Source organism: Lampetra fluviatilis, chromosome 9 (genome assembly GCF_964198595.1).
Source record: "Lampetra fluviatilis chromosome 9, kcLamFluv1.1, whole genome shotgun sequence".
NCBI classification, from domain to species: Eukaryota; Metazoa; Chordata; class Hyperoartia; order Petromyzontiformes; family Petromyzontidae; genus Lampetra; species Lampetra fluviatilis.
Genome location: NC_136283.1, coordinates 2325876 through 2346507, shown reverse-complemented (window position 1 = coordinate 2346507; position 20632 = coordinate 2325876). Strand labels below are relative to the sequence as shown.

Below are 20632 nucleotides of genomic sequence, written 5' to 3'. Positions count from 1 at the left end.
GACGTTAGATAACAGGCGAGGCATGTGGGCCACGAAGGCTGTGGCGGGTTTATTTCGATGAAGTTTTGTAACGATTAAGGTTTGTAGAGTTTACAAAATCATAACCAGCTCCAGAAAGGGCTTTTTACTGTACCGGCCATGCAAAGACAGCAAAAAAATGGACAGATATAAATGCGTGGCATTGCGAATCAACATTGGCGTTAACCTACGGGTGCATGCAAAGGGTTAGATGCAGGGTTAATGCTTGAGATAATTGTGGCACTAAATTGCGGTCGTTAAGATTAGGGCTTCGATGTAAAAAATTGTGCTGAATCGAAAGGGCACTGATAGCCAATGGCTGGGCGTAATTTTTTTCCACCCCATGTGAGAATGCTGCACTGCAGCAAAATGCGAGATCACAGCCCTGCATTGCTGATGCTGCTGCAGTGAGAGCAGCTCTTGCTTCAGCGCTTTAAGTGCAAGGCGCAACGCTGCCAACACTGGCAAAGCAGAAACGGCAGTAAAAACGTTCGTTATGGCCCACCGATTAAATAAACGGCCACATTTTCCAAAACGAGCACTCTCATCTCTCGGCCCATTTGGTCGTGGCACTGGCGTTACCTCCCTGACGCTTGCCACGTGTTTAAAAATTCTCAGCTCTGTTGATAATGCATCAGTGCTGCTCCAGTGTAAGTCGCCTACCCAACTGCGACGTATCTTCTTGGCAAGAGGAAGCATAAATAAACAACGCATCCCACCCAGCAGGACGGCTCGGTGAACCACGCTCAGTCGATCGGCTGGGTGGTTTGTTCAAGTGTGGGTACTTGCTCCTCTTCCAACACATGTGGACAGCGTGGAAGAGTCGACCAAATATCATGGAACGCTTTCCTTTCCGATATGAGGAAGCCACCGGAGCTATGCACTTTAAAATCTAGATTGAAAACTCATTGCTTTGTTAACAGCTTTTTGTGTTTAGTTTGTCGTCCTTCCACCGCACCTCTGATTAGCGCACTTGAATACGTACGATGCGAATGAAGTTCAACAGATATAAACCGAGAGCTCCCTTCTGTCAGCAGTGGCGTGAGCAAGCAATTTCAGGGCTGCACCTCTACCTTTGCATGTTAATTGTGTGCGGCATTGTAAGTAATAAGTAAATAAGCTCGCAACGCTGGTGCAGCGTAGTTCACTCTGTCCTTCATACTGCAGGGAGAATATAACAGTTATAAATATAGTACAATTATGAACGTTGTTCCAATGTTGGTTATTTTAAGACATTCATTTCGCGCAGTACTTTCTTTGCATCATCGGCAAATAGCTATATTATTAATAGTAAGCAACCAGCAGACACATGTGATGAAATGTACTTCTTGAAAGCCATTAAGCATTAACATGCTGTGTGCGAGGAACAGCGATATACGTTTTCGTGCGATGCGTGCGTAAAACAAAGATGGTACAATGATGAATATGCATCTAATTTTGCAGTTGTTACATTCAGAAAGAGGCCTAAATTAATACCACAATTAGTAACGCTTTGTTTCCACCAACAGGGCCCCTCGGCTCTCCGTGTGCACATTTATTTATTTATTTCGCATGTTTTAATCCAACATTTCTGAATATTTACTTGCTCATTTGCACATGTATCCATTCATTACGGAATTAGGGAAAGAAACGCTCAAGACTGCTGTCATTAACGTTGTCTTATACAATCGAGGTGACTACGTGGCTCAGAGCATTGAGCCACCACAGCTGAGATCCTGGATTCACATTCGGGTTGCATCCATCTGTGATTAACTTGGTTTCTCAGGTATTGTACATGGTGTGTCTCTACCCGTTAAGCACAAATATAACCGCGCAAACAAAAACCGTCATATTAAATTTTAAATAAAAAAGCATCAGTTTAACTGGATTCCGACCAACATTTATCTGTGAGTTAAGCCTGTGGGAAGATGCGGTCAATTTGAAGGGATCGCAGAATTAGCTCGTCTCATTTGAGATGCGATGCTCCATGTGAGATCTGAGTGGATGTGGCATCTCGTGACGTTATGTCCATAGCACGTTTAGAAACACATCGCAGTAACAACACCATTGTCTTATAACACATTTCTTTTAAATATATATTGACAGTTTCAGGCCACGGTCCATAGCATAGAGAGCTCTGGAGAAGAGTCAGCTCCAAAAACACAAGCATTACGAGTGACGCAAAAATGTGTTCACAAGGCCGTGTCATTGGTGATAGTTGAGCCTTTTCCTGCATTCACGTGTAGACCACTGCCCCAGGTCAGTCTCTTGGGGTTGATCCATTCACTGTGCGGGCTCTCACGCTCACACTTACGCGACGTGCAACACGCCACTCTCATTATTTCGCATCCACATTCTCTCCCCGACGGTTTCCGTCTTCCCCGCAATTCTCGCGCGCGTGCACCTCCACCCCAAGCCGGACCTGGGCAATGCGACAGGGTCCGACTGGTCGGCGCTCAGCAAGAAGGAGTGCTACAAGTATGGCGGCAGCTTGAACGGCAAGGCGTGCAAGTTCGTGCCGGACGTGGCCCTCGTGTCTCTGCTGCTCTTCATGGGTACCTACTACACCACCATGGCGCTCAAGAGGTTCAAGACCGGCCGCTACTTCCCCACCACGGTGAGCGCCCGTGCTCCTTGTCGAGCGGAGGTGTCGGCAGTGGTTGGCGGGCTACGCTACGAGCCCGCCGATCGGGCTAAAGATTCCCGGCGGTGGCTAACGCTCGTTGCGAGTGATGTCAGATGTTATTCTGGGCATCTTTGTGGGGTCGACTTGGCTTTATAGTGACTACCTGTTGTGGTGTGGTAGGTAAAAGCGGCCGGGCGTGTTGCTGGCCACAACACCCCGTTTTGTGCACCGATCGGACCTCAGGAAGTGCTCGCTAGCAGCACTCGTCTCAATAGTCTGCAACAGGCTACGCGGGGGATGTTTGTCTTTCTGCATGCACGCACGTGGAGCAGAATGAGGGGCAAATAGTACAGCACCAGCATGATGTATTGGTTCGTCAACTGATGTTGACTCTTTACACTCATAATACATGCAGGGATTTGTGCGTGAAAGAATCAATGATTTTAATTCACATACGTTGGAAGTATTCGGTTCACGTGACTCCTGCAGCCGCTTGATTTGTGACATTTACTACATCGTTAACAAAATGAATCGGCCTGGTCTGGCACCACTGAGATACTGGGATTGATTCCAGGCGAATAAACCGGGTTATAAGGCGCTACGAGATGATGAGCTCAGCCTGGTCATCAAAGAATGTATGAAAAGAAAAACATCATGCTAACTTTGGTTTTGCTTTTAATGCAAATATCAGCAGGACTGTCGTCAGTTTGACGAACTTTTTTTTTCTCTGTAGGAAGGTTGGTGGGAAAGTATTGACCCTTATTTCAGTAGTCGTTCACTCTCTGCTGAACTTTACAGGTTGAAGTTATTATTAGTATCATTATATCACGGTTAGGACAAAAAAACTATTGGTGAAAAATAAAAGCAAAATTATCATAACAAAAAGAACGTATACATGTTTTTAATGAGGCATTTTTAAGGAGCAGCTAACAACCTACACCTGCCTTCCCAATGTCCCTCTCATCTCATGAGGCCCAGCATCCACTGAGACTCGAAGGATTAATCCCCCAAACCCCTCCACACCCCCTCCCGTGGCGTCCTCCTCCCCACCACCAGGTCAGGAAGCTGATCAGTGACTTTTCAATCATTTTCTCCATCCTGCTGTTCTGCGGGCTGGATGCGCTCGTGGGCTTAGAGACGCCCAAGCTGATCGTGCCCAGCGAGTTCAAGGTCTGCCTCCGGGATGAGGCTCCGGCGTCGAGATTTCACTCTCGGTCTTTGAGTTGTTGTTGCTGCGTGTGATTCGCAACTGAGCTGATATGATGATCTCTGGAGGAAATCTAAGCCCCCCTCCCTCTTTGATTCACTCCTGCTCCTGCAATCGGGGGAACAAGTAGTACAACGTCGAAGACGAAAGACCTCTGAGTTTTCCCTCTTGCGGTTATTTTGTAGTCAACACGTGCACACTTGTTATGCTATCATTAAATGAAAACAAGTGTGATTTTTATATTCTTGGTTCTTTCGGTAAAGTCACGTAGAAGGAAAACAATAAAGCCTTAAATCAGGTGTGATTTAATTCATGGTAATAATCAACCAGTGTCCAAATAACCCATCACATCTGGTTCATCGTATACAATAGTGACCTTTTTTTGTTAACACTATATACACAGTGCGCAAAAAATAATTTTGCAGTGGTTAGTGACCTTGGAGATGAACGTGACTTACATATCCATCGCAAGAAAAGTTCAGAGGTCTTCGTTTAGGAAGGAGAGTTATGACCACGGAAGCTAACACTCTGTACGATGTGTCTCTCTTCTCGCTGATCTGCTTTCCCTTCGGATGCACAACCATGTGCTGACCGTGCTCTCTCTGCTCTCCCCTATCCGCAATTGCGTTCTCTCTCTCCTCCCGGGTGCCCGGTGTCTCGCACGCCACCTGCCCCCGACCCTCTTCCACGGCCTGCATCTCCCTGCCCTTTGACCCTTCACCACGTCTCTGGGTCCCTCCCCGACTGTCCCATCTCTCCTGATCTCCTGGGCCCGGTCCCTCCTGCGAACACGCATGCGCTGCTCCGTCAATTGTTTCTTGCTCGTAGATCCGTAAGCTCATCAGCGACTTCTCCATCATTTTGTCCATCTTCACCTTCGTGGGCCTCGACATATTGATCGGTCTCGAGACCCCCAAACTCGTGGTCCCCACCGAGTTCAAGGTAACGTCCTGAATGCAGGCGGTGTCTGAGTAGCAGGTAAAGATCCCTCGCACCATGCAGATGTTGGAGTTGTCATCTGTACCCCGAGATAGCTGTTTGGATAGTCAGAGTTAACTTTAGGTTTGAAAAGATGACCCCTGTATTATTGAGCTGCTATATATGAATGAGCCATGTGGCCTCAGTGGCTATCGCATTTCCACATATATATTTTTCATAATGGCCAAATTCCACTCTCGTATATAAATACACGATCACATTCAACGGAGGCGCAGCAGCGGTTTCTTTAGCCACACCTGGAGCTGTCTCGTGCTGTCTTTAAACCTGGGTAGAGTTCTTTGGAATCCATATTTTAAAAGTGCCCTTTTTAAATATTTGTATCTTTTCTCATTTTTATTCATTTCAATCACTTCTGTGTGCTCTGCTTGCTTGGCAGTTCCTTAAAATAATACATTCTCAAGTAACATTTTTTTCAATATTTTAAATATGAATATTCTTTGTTTAAAGTTACTATATTATATGAATTAATGGGTAACATATTCAAATGTGTGTTTCTGAGTTATACATAGTTAAATATGACTGTATTACCTGTGAAATTATGCCATCAGAGTGATTGTGCACCCTGCGTGTCTAACATTATCTTTCCTCTTCCCACACCCCTTTCTCATTTATAACCCTTAATGAATGAATAAATGAATGAATAAATGAACGATTGAATGAATTATCCTTCCCACCATTGCCCTTTACCTCCCGCCCCACCTGCTCCACTCCCTTCCCACTCCTCGCTCCGCATCTTGGCAAAAACCCCGAATGCTTGACCCGCCTTGACCCCCCTTGACCCACAGCCCACGAGCCCTGAGCGCGGCTGGTTTGTGCCGCCGTTCGGAGGGAACCCCTGGTGGGTGTACCTCGTGTCCGCCGTGCCCGCGATCCTCATCACCATCCTCGTCTTCATGGACCAGCAGATCACCGCCATCATCGTCAACCGCAAGGAGAACAAGCTCAAGGTTACAGTTTAAAAGAATTAACAATAATATATATTATTTATCACCCGATGTGTTAAGGAACAAAAAACATTGTTATTCTTGGTTCTTTCGGTAAAGTCACGTAGAAGGGAAATAATAAAATAATAAGAATAAAATAAAATAATTCTCACGACGTTTCACCTGAGGACGGCTACTTGTGTTGTGGCCGAAACGTCGTGAGAATTATTTTATTATGTTTTATTTTTATTATTTTATTATTTCCCTTCTACATGACTTTACCGAAAGAACCAAGAAGATGAATCCCTGCAGTCACGAAAGCTTTAAATCGAAAAAAAAAAACATTTTGCGTGATGCTTTTTTTTCTCTTCTGGAATGGCTTTGCTCCTGGAGACCCACTGAGGTTTGTTTGGCTTCAAGCAGGTTTAGGAGAGCCTTGGTCACATTTACAATTTTGGTTGTATTGCGTAGAATGCCGGCTGTGGCAACAGTGCGTGATAATGGATTAGACAGTTCCCTGGCTGTGTAAAAATACTATGGTTTGCTCACACCACTGCTGACAAAAGGGCCTCCACTAGGGGGTGCTTTTCCTACTCTTCCATACCAGCCAGACGTCTTGGAAGAGCTGAGAGTACCCACGCTTTACGTCAGAATACGTAACCTGCCAATTGACCGTGATCCTTGAACCATCTATGCTGTTGGTTGAACAGAGGATGCGGGGGGGGATAATTGAAGAAATGTTCCCTATTCTTTCAACTGCCGTGTTTGGAGAGGGAACCAAATGCCTCTGGTTTGAAAGTCCAGTCCCCAATTACAATATATATCCCAAGAAAGCATTGGCCACCTTATAATTAAGTTTGTATAACCCACAATGTCATTTGTGGCCACAGCACGCGCTGATTGATGAAACAATTCCTGACCGCATATGGCTTAATTTTGAAATATATCCCCATGTGTCCTCTTTGAATTTGATCAATGCCTCTAATATTCAAGGCAAGTAAAAAAAACGCTGCTGGTCTTTCAATCCAGGTGCATGTGGAGAATGCAAGGAGTTAGGGCCGCAGCTAAGTGTCCCCTTTAGCCCAGGGCAAGGTGCCGCCCTTGCGTCCAGCTGCTGTGCCACCAACACCGCTCCACCAAAGTAGTTGAGCCACCAAAGGATCTGGAAAATGTAGATGTAATGAGAGAGAGATGGTTACAATGGGTGGGACTCGTTTGCAGAATGTGGGAGGGCTGGTTACTATAACAGGCAGTGGTGTGGCACCCAGAAAGTTGGCGACTGAGAGGAAGACCCAGGATAGTGGTGGTGTGAGGCTGTAAGAGTCCTCCTTGCAAGTCAGACATTGACTTTGCGATAACTGCGGATTCTTGATATTGAATGAAATTCACAAGAGTTTTGGTTGACACGTCACTGTGCAGTGGCCCCTCTCTTTATTTTCCTGTCATTGTTTTTGCAGAGTGCACAAGTTAGTGGAAGGGGTTTCCCTATTCAGTTAACCTACCCTTGTATGTGAGTTCCACACTACACTGTGCAGCTTGCCAAGAGATGGTGTTGCTGCTACTGCTGCTACTGCAGGTGGTGGTGGTGGTAACAGCAATGGCAATGGCAGTGATGATGGTGATGGCGATGTTGCTGCTGCTGCTGTTACTGTTGCTGCTACACGTGGTGGCAGTAACGGCTTTTGTAGTGGCGGTGCTAATGGTGATAGCTGTATTGCTGCTACTGCTGCTGGTGGTGGTTGACCCTGGGTGACCGCGAACTTCTCCTGGCTGTGTGTTGTGGGGGTCTCACAGAAAGGCTCCGGGTACCACCTGGACCTGTTCTGGGTGGCCGTGCTGATGGCCACGTGCTCCTTCCTGGGCCTGCCCTGGTACGTGGCCGCCACCGTGCTCTCCATCGCCCACATCGACAGCCTCAAGATGGAGACGGAGACGTCGGCCCCGGGAGAGCAGCCCAAGTTTCTGGGAGTCAGGTGCAGAGCTTGGGATCGCACGGCGACGTGTCGCGGCTCCGGACCAAAAGACAAAGACCCCCCCCCCCCTCACCCCCCCCCGTATAGCCTGGAGAGACTGCTGGGGCAAGTGCTGTTAACGAGTAGTGCCTATCAAGGCCTGAAAAGCACACGAGGGGGTGGGTGGCCAACACCACGCCCAGTCGTCTTTGTCTCCCCAGTGGTGATGTTTTACACACCACACCAGGAACTCATTAGAGGCTGAGTGGAACTAGGGGATAATCGACCGAGGGGAATCGAACTCGGGTCGCCGGGTTCGTCGTGCAGCGCGCTAACCGCTACACCACCGCTCCCCAAATCTGGTTTTGTAATTGCAGGTGATGTGAGCGAGTGATTTATGAATTAGATCAGGGTCCTTGGGATATATTTTCTTGCAGTCCACATCATAAAATTGGCTCGTGCCATCGGGTCAAAGGACATCATGTATTACGACACGATATCATATTGTCATAATGTACGGCATAATCTCCTCTTGTTTATCTTGGGTTGCATCTCAGTAGCCTCTATCTCTTGTCTACGGCTTCAACATCATCTCATTAATCTGCAGATTATTGTATCTCTTGGTTAGTCCCAGCTTAGTGGGCCACGCCAATAGGGGCCGAGCTATATGGCTTCCGGACAGCCAGCATTCGAATAAATTGAAAGGAGTGGCGATGTCTCAGGCATGAGTGGCCTGTTGGGTTGTTGCCAGACCTGTTCTTCTGAGAGGCTGCATGGATTCCTTGACTGAAAAAACCCGGAGGTGGAGTTCACTGCCTATCTGACCTGAAGCGATGGCAACACCACTGATAACACAGCAGTGGGTGTTGTGTTGGATGAAGCCACCGGAGTACAGAGAGAAAAGCCGCGCACACGAGGAGATAACACCGAAAAGGTCTGCAATTATGAATCGGAAGAATCTTTTTACTGTCCGACCACATCCTGGCCACCTCGCAGCACAGAGGAATCGCACGTTTCACACAATTGTTGTGATCCACCGACTGCTCTTCTCTGAACCGATGGATCACAGCGGTGTGCCACTGCAGCCAGACAGGATAAGCGGTTTCTGCTTAGTTTTCACGAAAATTTGCCAGATCAGCAGAAAATATATAATAGCGACTCAAAAGAATTGGGCAGAGGCTACCATTTTTCCAACAGCAATACAAAAAAAAACTCAACGCATTCGTAAATAACACCGCCTTAAAAAAAAGGAAAAATATATATAACGGGCGATGTTTCGGGCAATGGCCGCATATGCAAACATGTTTTATTTTTATTTTGGGTGGCTATCGCTCTCTCGCACTCTCTCTCTCTCCCTGCTCGCGCTGCGACTCACTCCGTCCACCTCTGTAATTCTACTGATTCTAAGCAAGTGGGTGTCTCACCACGGCACGGGATGTGACATTCGTGTCCTCCGTTCCACAGGGAGCAGAGGATTACCGGCGTCCTGGTGTTTGTGCTCACGGGAGTGTCTGTGTTCCTGGCTCCCATCCTCAAGGTACTTTGCTACGATTCCACGATGAGCGTAAATATTAATCGAGCCATGCTAGGACATTTCAAGATTATCCCAGCGTGGCCTCTTTTGTCTCCACACGTCAAGGGCTACATGACTCGATGGGCTCCCCCTACCCCCCCGTTTCTGGTGGCGAGATGTTAACTACCTCACCTGGTATACAGGAGGTCGTAGGTTCGATCCAAACCCTGACGCCTGGATTTTTCTCTGGGTCCTCCGGTTTTTCCCTCCAAATTTAGAATCAGCATGCGTTTACAGTATTTGACTGCTATACATTTCCACGTGATAAGCTACTTCGTTGAGCTATCATTTGTGACCGGTTCACTTGTATAAAAGAGCTATACAGCTCAGTGGGCCTTACCTGGTAAAATGAAAATAGTAAATAGAAAAAAATCCCACGCCCTCCCTCCCTCCACCACCATATCTCTCTATCCCTCCAGATTAAGAGAAAATAATTGTTATTTGGTTTAATGCAGGTTTAGGTTGCACTTTCCCAAGATGAAAAATATAATTTTTTACATTTTCTGTTGTATTTCTCTTTTTATGTTTTGGACAAACACAGCTCTAAAGTAAAATTACTCGAGATACAGCATCTATGCCGTATCCTGCTACCACACTGACCCCGTGGCATCACGACTGCTTCCGAGGATGGACCAGTTGAAGGGGCCATGTTTCCCGCTTATATAAGGGGTGTGTTCAGTGGTCAGGGCGCTCTACCATGGCACCACGAGGCAAGATTTCACTCTTATTGACCGGTGTGTTAAGACGCCGAGAGCCTCACAACAGCTGGATATGTCAGGCACCCGCTTAGCCAACCTCACCCAGGGATACAAGTAAGTAGATGGGAATATATATCTGGTTCCTTTGGGAGGGAATCAATTTTTATTCAGCAGCGTGGCCCAGTAATGCTGCTGTGGGAATCCAGGCCATGCCCAGATCCTTGGTGTACAAATTGAGCCGCCAGCTTCCCTGATGAAGTGGCCTTACAAACGTGGGAATCGTGTGATGCGGCAAGACTAAGAAACCCTGGGCTGTGCGTGTTGACGCATGACTTGCATTTCAATCTAGTCGTGAATGTTACGTTTGTGCTGTGAGCTGTAGTTGTACAGTGTTACCAATAGATGTCCCTCTACCCCGTCGGATGCTTCAGAAAATGCACAGGGATTCTCACAGTAGGAGGTGTTAATGGTGAAAAATATATATGTAATATTTTAAGGAAGTGTGCATATATTATTAATTATTGATGAGCCATGCTTAATCATTCATGCGGTGGGCATTGCTTTGCAGCTTGCCCGGAGAGTTTGCAAAATTAATCTGGATTTTTTTTTTTAAAGGCAATATTAACAGTCCGCTCCTGCACGGCAGTTACCTTCCTGCAGTCTGTAACATCGTGCAGGCTGTGGCCTGAGAATTAATGGGTTTTTTTTGTATTTCTTTCCTGCCCCCTCCCACTCCAATCCCCAAATGCCATGCTGCAGTTCATCCCCATGCCAGTGCTGTACGGAGTCTTCCTCTACATGGGAGTTGCATCTCTCAATGGAGTACAGGTCGGTCTGCTGTGTCGGAGAGCCCGTTCCACATGCCAACGCCGTATTACGGCCACTGTGAAGGATTAAACGAGTTACGAGATGGCCATTTGGCTCAGAGGTCAGAGCGCTGAGCCTGGCACTGCTGAGATCCTGAGGTCGAATCTGCGAAATGGCCCACGGTCAAATTGGGCTCTGGGTTCACCGAGGTGCAATGCGTCTGTCATCTCAGTCCGATCACCAACAATTGCACAACAAAAACTGTCGAACAGTATCACCATTTGGTTGCGCAATTAATGTGGCTAACTTCCAGCTCTGAGAATTAATGTTGTTACCGTCACCTAACGAACGTTACTATGTGGAATGAAGTCACTGGTGGGATCTTGCCACAGGTTTACCGGCTAGAGTTGTGTTACCTGTCCTGGATTTTTGCACAGAGCGTTGGGGTACGGTGTTTTTTCAGCAATATTTTGCTGTTTTTTCTTGGATTTTCTGTTTGCACTTAGTCACATATTCACTTTAAGATGTTTTCTTGTTCATGTTTTGGTTTTTTGTTTGTTGCGGTTGCACCCGATTCAATAAGCCGAATGGCTCACAGGGCTACACCTAATAAATGAACTTGAAATGAACTTGAACTTGGGTTTTCCCAGGATCGTCCTCTCTTTCAGGGAAATTAAAAGTCCCAGTTTTGTTACCTGTGTCGTAATAACAACAATACACCGTGCAAGACAACGCATTTACTTGCAGTGCTCTCTCTCCTTCTGGTATTGTGATGCATCCTTCTTCCCATTAAATATCCCGGGTAGCTTTTCGAGGTGGCGATCATATTACCTACATGCACAGTAAACACTGCCCCCCCCACCCCGTCCATTACAGTTCATGGACCGCATAGCGCTCTTCATGATGCCAGCCAAGCACCAGCCGGACTTCATCTACCTGCGCCACGTGCCCCTGAGGAGGATCCACCTCTTCACCTTCATCCAGATCGTCTGCCTCGCCGTGCTCTGGGTGCTCAAGTCCACCGTGGCCGCTATCATCTTCCCCGTCATGGCGAGTCCCCTCCCCCTTCCTGCCCCCCCCCCTCCTACCCCCCCCTTCCTACCCCACCCCCTTCCTACCCCCCCGTCATGGCGAGTCCCCTCCCCCTTCCTACCCCCCCCTTCCTACCCCCCCCCCCTTTCTACTCCCCCCTTCCTACCCCCCCCCTTCCTACCCCCCCGTCATGGCGAGTCCCCTCCCCCTTCCTACCCCCCCCCTTCCTACCCCCCCCCCTTTCTACCCCCCCCCTTCCTACCCCCCCCCTTCCTACCCCCCCTTCCTACCCCCCCTTCCTACCCCCCCCTTTCTACCCCCCCTTCCTACCCCCCCGTCATGGCGAGTCCCCTCCCCCTTCCTACCCCCCCCCTTCCTACCCCCCCCTTTCTACCCCCCCTTCCTACCCCCCCCTTCCTACCCCCCCCTTCCTACCCCCCCTTCCTACCCCCCCTTCCTACCACCCCCCTTTCTACCCCCCCCTTCTTACCCCCCCGTCATGGCGAGTCCCCTCCCCCTTCCTGCCCCCCCCCCCCCGTCATGGCACTTGCCACATAAACAGGTCGTTATGGCAGTAGCAGTGAGAGGCAAAATCATCTTAAGAATAAGCGTAGGGATTAGCATCTACATCATGGGACCTTTTTTCTTATTGGTTCTTTCGGTAAAGTCACGTAGAAGGGAAGTAATAAAATAATAAAAATAAAACATAATAAAATAATTCTCACTGTGTTATAGTTGAGTTTGGTAGCTTGCCCGGCGTATACTGTTGTGTTTGAAGTCAACTGCCACACCCACAATGCTGTTGATGCCACCAGCAACTGGCCATCACTTCCTTCCTTCTGCTCTTTTCCACGGTGGTTGCACGGTTGACAATGTGAGGCTGGGTTGGCGCAGCGGTGACCTTGCTTGACGAGTGACGGTCACGTTCCGAGTTCGGGGGGCACTCCGGGTGACATGGCCACCCGGCGTGACCCACCCCCCCTCCACTTTCGCGTTGTCACCTTGATACGAAGGGAACACTCGAACCTGTTGTCTCCTGCTTATTTACTTATTCTGTGTTCATCTTCTTGGTTCTTTCGGTAAAGTCACGTAGAAGGGAAGTAATAAAATAATAAAAATAAAACATAATAAAAAAATATTATTATATTATTTTATTATTTTTATTATTTTTATTCTTTTATTATTTCCCTTCTACGTGACTTTACCGAAAGAACCAAGAAGATGAATCCCTGCAGTCACGAAAGCTTTACATCGAAATTTATTCTGTGTTGTCCTTGTGGGCCTCGTCAGGTGCTGGCGCTGCTGGTGGTGCGCAAGACGATGGAGTGCGTCTTTTCCCAGCACGACCTCAGCTGGCTGGACGACATCATGCCGGAGAAGGACAAGAAGAAGAAGGAGGACGAGAAGAAGAAGAATAAAAAGAAGCACAAGAAGAAGAAATCCAAGGGCGGCACCGACAGCGAGAGCGACGACGTGAGCGCCCGTCGCCGATGAGCACAGCCCTCGCCAGCCGAGCGGCGCTCGAGGCCCGGTTGGAGAGGCCGGCAGGGCCTTGCCCTAGATGTTACAAAAGTGGCTCTGCAAGGTAGCCACGAGAGGGAAATGTCGAGTGTTAGCCCCCCCCCCCCCCCCCCCGTTAAGTGTGATGTGCTTCCGTTACCTACCACGTAAATTTAAACTCCCATTCGTACATTCACGGGATTTGCCCAACATCCCAATGCATTACCCCATGCTGTTAAAGAGGTCATCCCAGCCAATGTCGACGATGCCTCCACATCTCGCCATCGCCTCCTTCCTTCTGCTAGATCCCACAGCATTTGCTCAGTCAACACTTTCCCCTCCGAGGTCTGCTCTTTCTCATCGCCAACTGAGGCTGTGGATATGGGGGCCTACCGCCCCCCCCCCCCATAATCGATGGTGCCCCCTAAGTGCCCCCCACCCCATCCCATTTCCTGTGTATTAGAATTGGCACTGCTTCGTGGTACCCGCCCCCCCCAAACCCTCCCCCCCCCCCCCACTCTGAACATCAGCACCGTCACGATGAAGCACGGTGGAGATGGTGGGATGAGGTGGGGCAGTGTTTAACCAGCAGAGGCGAGGTGGCAGCCCTTGAGCCGCCCAGATTCCTACGTGGACATCTTCGGCCGAACCCGCGAGTGTCCGTCTCTCGCTTTATCATTCCCAGGAGAAGCTGAGGCCCGTCGCGTCTGCGGAGCAGCTGCGCGCCGAGCTCCTTCCCAACAGCCAGGCGGATCTCAAGGATCGCCGGTAATTGCCCCACCGCAGCTTGTGGTGCCTTGTCGATGTCCGCATCGTCGAGAATGTAACTGTGCTCTGTGATTGTGGTCACGGTTTTCTCTCTCTGTGTTTAACAGGCTTACGTTGCTCTGAGCACATCTCAACAGTACTAATCACTTTCTTTGCTCTTGTGTCTCCTCCACTGTTTCCTTCCTTGTTTCTGTGATTCGTTGCTTCCTTCAATTCTGTCGCTTCCTTCATTGCTCTTTGTGATACCATCCTGCATTGCTTCTCTCATTACCTTGATTCACCATATATTGAGCCCTTCGTGAACGCCTCTATATTTTTTTTTATTAACTCCCACAACCAATTTCTTACTTCCCTCTAAATGTTTTTTTCATTACGATTTAATTTCAAATGCATGTCCCTCCATCATTCAATTCCTCACCTCATCCTTCGCTTCCCTCCCACCCCTTCCTTTCCTGTATTTCATTATCTCTGCCTCGCATGACTCCCATTGGCTCTAATGCCCCCCCCCCCAATGCCCTCCCCCCCAATGCCCTCCGCCCCCCCAATGCCACCTGCTCATCCCTATCCGTCACCCCGTAGTATCACCCTGCACCTAAAGATCTCGTGCCCGTCCCCCACCTCCAGCCCCAAGGCGCAGGTGAGTGGCCACTCGGTGCCACAGTTCAACATCCAGGTGGACTCGGACTGCGACACGGACCCGGACAAGCCGCCGCTGTCCCAGCGCGACCGCGGGGGAGAGACTATGCTGTGATCCCGGCTGCTGCGATCGCGCGACTACGATTGTTCGACTGCGATCGCGCGATCCTGGTATCCATTCCGTGTCATCCCTTCCACCGTTGATTGATCCCTGCAATAGTTGTGTTCTCTACAACTACTCTACGATCCGTCCAATCGTTCTGCAGTCATCGCAGCCATTCGCTATGATCCTTGCAACTGTTCTGTGATCCCTGCAACAAGTATGTGATCCCTGAAACATTTCTGTAATCCCTAAACCATGTTTTCCCTGTAACCATGCTGCAATTTCTGCGATGATTATGCAAACCCTGTAACGATTCTGTGATCCTTGTGGTGATTCTGCACACTCTGAAACTTTTCTACAATCGTCCTACATTTCGTATGACCACAGCGCATTTCTTTTGACCAAACTGTGATTTTCCCCTGCTACGATCCCCACATCGATCCCCTTTTTCCATTGACACATCCAAACCGTGCCAGCACAGGTTGTTTTCCACTGACAATTTTCCACACCGAGCCATGGCCTCGCAAGACATTCTCAATCTAGCCACGCAAGGGCACGGCTAATTCCGTGTTCAATGCGCATGACGTGGGCGCACTGTGAGGTCACAACGTCGGCACGTCACCTTGCACGCGTTTCGACGTCACGTGTTGCGTGCGTGCGGGCGTCCGTGGCACGGCTCGGGTTCTGAGGTGGAAAAACGTGGCGCGCCAGCTGAGCCACTGTGGCCTCTGGCTCGGCACGGCACGGGCCCCGGTGCAGCTTGGATGTGCCAGTGGAAAAAAGTGATACGTCTTGCGAAACGCCCACTCGCTGAGGCGTGCAACTCCCCTCCGAGCCAGTGAGGTGATACGCTGTACAGAAGTGGGGAGGAGGGTTTACGTCTTGTGACTATTGGTCCTGCACTGTAAATAGTAGTGCGTGTTTATCCGTCTCACCGGCTGTAATGTATGTAAAGAAATAAGAAGTGGAAGTAAACAAACAAAAATCGAGTGTTTTTATTGTTCATTTACATTGCTGCACTTGTATCTTTTAAATGTGTTTGTTGTTTAGCCTTTAACACTGCTGCGGCTTACGATGTACCGTACAAGCCTGTGCGTGCAGTGTAATGCTCTGATCAAAATATGTCACGTAAAAAAATGAAGTTGTAAGAATAACGAAATTAAATCATGGGCAAACTTAGAAACAGTGGTCCTGTAATTGCAATGATGTCGTAAAACCTGGGGTCACCACATTCCTACAAACTTGACAGTTGCGCTTGTCTTGTTAATAAGACTTGGATTTAATATATCTCAATATCACACGTAAAAAAAATCAATACAGTAATCTTCTTTCGCACATAGTTATCGTTTTTTTAAACAGCAGTTTGAATAACTCGGCACCTGTTTTACATCGGCACTGCATGCGGCACATCTTTATTCTGAATTTTAAAAAAAACGACATCAGGGGACCGTGCAGGATGGCGACAAATGATCGGAGGCCTTCATCCAGCAGTGGATTGACCGTGGCTGATGGTGATAGTGAAAACAACACAAGTCCCAGCAATGTATTTTTATCTTGACCTAAATCTTCCGTGACTGCAGCAATTGATATTATTTGAATCTTTCGGTAAAGTCACGTAGTAACAAAAAATGTTAACGTGACTTTACCGAAATACCCAAAGAAAATGTTTTTTTTAGTTGCTTCGTTGCTCACAAAAAATGTCTCGATTTCAGAACCAAAGTATATTGTGACACGATGTGTGTGACGCTGTGGCAGTTGTTTTTGGGAGACCGAGCCGTTAATTTATTTCCCAAGCTGCTTTGCGAGAGCATGGGCTGAGCTGCTCACCTTGTCCCCATGATGCATTGCACTTACCTTTCTCACAATGCGCTGTGCTCAGCGACAATGCACTCCCAATACAGGAAGTGTGGGTATCTGTTCTTTTTGAAAATTGTGGTAATTGTAGTATTTTACGAAACGGTTATTTTAAGGTTTTTTTTATTATTCGCCCTTTTCTCGTGGCAACAATGTGAGCATTATTGATGCGTTAGGTATTTAGGCATATTTCACATTGTCACTGTAAAGCGCAGGTGTTGGGAACATTTAGCCTGTGGGCCATGTCTAGCCTGCTACTGCATTTCATATGTCCCGTGGCCACACGAGGCCTACGACTCTGTAGCAGCAAACAAGATATTGATCCATCACAATAAGCATTTTAAACCACACTAATCGGGTATGAGGGATGAATATTTTTCACCTAGCAACAACACTGCGTTTCTAATTTTAGTAAAGTCACTGCAATGGAATCTTGGAGTGACCAGCGATGGCTGATTTGTGTTTGTGTGTGTTAATGTGTGGGCCGCCAAGAGCATTCGAAAGTTCGATTTTGTCCTGAGGATGGAAAAGGTTTCTCACCCCTGCGCTATTAGATCATTTAATATGGCTACTGCAGAGTGTCTTGTCAAAAGTAACACAATAGGGGTGTAACGAAAAATGTATTCGACGATTCGCATTGATTATTAAGGCTCGTGATACATGCATTGAATCTTGTGCGTAAGAATGGATGTTTTGCTTGTATGTAAACACTATGCAAGTGTGATGCTAATTTAGGCGAATGGAGCAAACGCAACTTTTAAGAAGCAGGAAAAAAAGAGGAAACTATACAAACGAGATAAAAAAAAATACTCGAATACAATCGCGGTCTAGCATCTTGCCAATTCATTAAATAACTCGGGGAGAAGGTTGGGGTGCCGAATGGTTACACTCTTTCAACACACTAAATCGAAAATGTCTGCACCTATCGCCCCACGCCAATTAATGCCGCAACATCCGACAATTCTCCCGCTTCGGATGGTCTAAAGTTAAACGCAGGGGGGCTCGAAACTGCTGCACGTGGCTGCCTGTCGTTTCATCTCAGGTACCAGGACTGTGTGAACGTTCCGATTTAAAGCTTTCGTGACTGCAGGGATTCATCTTCTTGGTTCTTTCGGTAAAGTCACGTAGAATGGAAATAATAAAAATAAACATAATAAAATAATATAATATAATAAATAAAATAATAATATAAATATTTTATTATGTTTTATTTTTATTATTTCCATTCTACGTGACTTTACCGAAAGAACCAAGAAGATGTGTGAACGTTGCCAGACATGTCCTACTGTCTGTGGCAGCCCTACACGTGGGAGTGTGTACATTGTCTGCTGCCCCCATCGTCCGGAACTCTCTTCATGCAGCCAGCCGTGTTGTTGGCTCCCTGCCCCCTGTTCAAATCCAGGTTCCAGACCTTCCCTTGTGGCCCCCTCTCCCTGCAAGTGACTGCCTCTCTGTATAAATTTAATGTCTCCACCGTTTATGTACAGGGCCACGAGGTGTGGTCGCATTTATACGCAATGTGAATCCAAATTGTATACATGTATTGCATTGTAAATGCATCCAGCTGTGGAATGACCATGGCTAATGATGATTGAATTGTATGCATCACGTACACCCAATCCTTGTTTTCACATCACCGTCAACTCCTCTTCTTGCTTTGCATTGTGAGATTTCACGCCTGACATTTGACGAGAGTGAACAAGCAGATCTAGGGTTTTCTGAATAGGGGCCATATATTTAGTAGGTACGCAAACATGTCAAAACTTGACCCCTCTCCGCTCCCTGTACGCACGCGGACTTTTTACACCCCCCCCCCTGAATCCTATAGAACGGCCGATATTTAATCCACGCATAAACGATCAAGGATTAATAATATTCACGTGTTTAAGCAAACAGTCCACCGCTGGACTAACTAATTCCAAGGCCAATGTAGACACATTATTATCGAGGCTTCACCACCCCCCCCCATTTCCTATGCGTACATTGTCAGTAGACCCCCATACGCAAGCATACGCATTTGGGTTAACCCCCCCTCCCCCCCTCCATGCGTGCATACTAAACAGATGGCCCCTTAATAAATCCCCGTTTGTAAATTCGTCGTTTGTTGTTGCCGTAATAGGAATTGTCCCTGTTGCAAGGCTGCGCGGTGTGACGTTAACATACATGCAGTACGTTAATCTGCAGTGATTTGAATACTTGAATTGTAAAATTCTCTACACACACACCTAAAGAGTGTCGATGTAGCGTGATTATGAAGTGTAGTATGTGTATTATATACAAAGAAAATTATAATAAAGAAGTACAACTGTAAACTACTATTGTTTGATTAAGTTAAACCCGTGCAAATTTCGTACAAAGGTTGATTTCATTGCAAATTGAGTTCTGAACATATAACCTCCCAAAACGCATCAACACATCAAGGGGATATGTTTATTTGCAAATAGATTTCTGAGCCACCATCATCTTTGGAAATGTGTATTGTGTCTCGTCAAGAGTCAATGTCCTCACAACTCAAACGATCATTTATAGGTGCGTATCTCCATTTGTGATTGTGAGCCAATTATATAATATCCACAATCCTGTGGTCCCTCCGTAATGTAACTAACGTATTGTACTGACGTACAATCAGGTGTGTGAGGTGGCCAGGAGATTGCAGTACAGCAATGGATTATTGAATCGATCTGTGCGAAGCTTTGTGTGACCCCCCAAGTCTACCCTCGTGTAGGTGCGGGTTTCCTCTGCGCACTCCAGTTTTCTGCCGCATGCCAAACACGCGTTGATGGAATTCGCCAAAACATCCCAATGCAGGACTCGACTGATGAATTCTTGAGACTCGGGGGAGGTTACGTGGCCCAGAGGTCGTCCACCATGAAGATGAAGCAATGAAATCAGCTCGTGTGCACGGACTAAATGCATTGTCCCTTCACGAGATTGAAATACTGAATTGTCGATGGCCTATGGGGGCCTTCATTCAGACTTGGATTGATCATGGCCAATCATGACTTGTAAGTGGTACAAGTCTCACAAACAATTGTACACATTTTACCAACAATGCTAATGAGTGATACATAAATACAAAAAAAAGGTATTTATAATGAATTTACCATCGTCCAAATTTGTACGAGAGCCAATGCAACACTAATAGTAAGCTTGTTATTCATCTTGATTTAAAGCTTTTGTGACTGCAGGGATTCATAGTATTGGTTCTTTCGGTAAATTCACGTAGAAGGGAAATAATAAAATAATATTTATATAAATCATTCAAGCATATGGAGAAACAATATATTGAAGAATATATTTCAGATGCATTATATATTTGCAAGGATCCACAAAATTTTGGATAAAATCCATGGTATTTGAGCCCTCGGTTCTCTATTTCCAACGCTGGTAATACTTGCTGCTGCAGCGGGAACCTGTAAATACACGGGAACATATTTAACATGATAGCACAGGACAATAAAACTGGTCATGATGGGAGCATAGTTGTACAGTGCAGCAATTACAGTGCCTTGCTTGTGTACTGCCCTCTGCTGCTCACAACAGAGCTATGGTGGAACACGCTTGTCATCTCACATGTAGGGACAATTAATAGGTTTCACCCTTTCTGGCAATAAAACAGGTGTTAAGATGCTCAAACACCAAACATAAATTTTTTTTGCAAGAAATCAAGTTCGCATTAACCACACACGGGGGCTTGGGGTGAACATGCAGACACGCATGCTCTGATGATTACATATATGTTGTCGGAGTTGGCACATCTCAGTCAGTCCACTTCATGGCGCCTACTGGGTCTGTCCCGTGACCTCCTCCTTGCCACCGGGGCGTTCGACACTTCAAGTGGCCCCAACGTGCACCTAGCCTGGCACAAGCGCCGTGGTGGCGTCACGGCCACTTCGTGGCGAATGGCGATTGTTGTTGGAGGAGGGGTAAAACTTTGTCTATCACAGGGGGTCGGTA

At 47.2% G+C, this 20632-nt stretch overlaps 1 protein-coding gene across 8 annotated transcripts in view; it reads left to right on the top strand.

Moving 5' to 3' along the window:
* The window catches only part of LOC144934118 (electrogenic sodium bicarbonate cotransporter 1-like), a 69640-nt gene extending 50656 nt beyond the window's left edge, over positions 1-18984 (top strand). For 6 of the 8 annotated variants that reach the window (XM_078859563.1, XM_078859560.1, XM_078859558.1 and 3 more), the window contains 10 exons: positions 2414-2614; positions 3680-3793; positions 5615-5776; positions 7547-7725; positions 9169-9241; positions 10735-10803; positions 11659-11832; positions 13105-13287; positions 14000-14082; positions 14662-18984. In XM_078859563.1, the coding sequence (XP_078715689.1) occupies positions 2414-2614; positions 3680-3793; positions 5615-5776; positions 7547-7725; positions 9169-9241; positions 10735-10803; positions 11659-11832; positions 13105-13287; positions 14000-14082; positions 14662-14833 (1410 nt within the window). In that variant the 3' untranslated portion in view covers positions 14834-18984. The remainder of the gene's footprint in view (positions 1-2413; positions 2615-3679; positions 3794-5614; positions 5777-7546; positions 7726-9168; positions 9242-10734; positions 10804-11658; positions 11833-13104; positions 13288-13999; positions 14083-14661) is intronic. The other 2 variants (XM_078859559.1, XM_078859562.1) reach the window with 2 other exon arrangements.
* The last annotated feature ends 1648 nt before the right edge of the window (positions 18985-20632 follow it).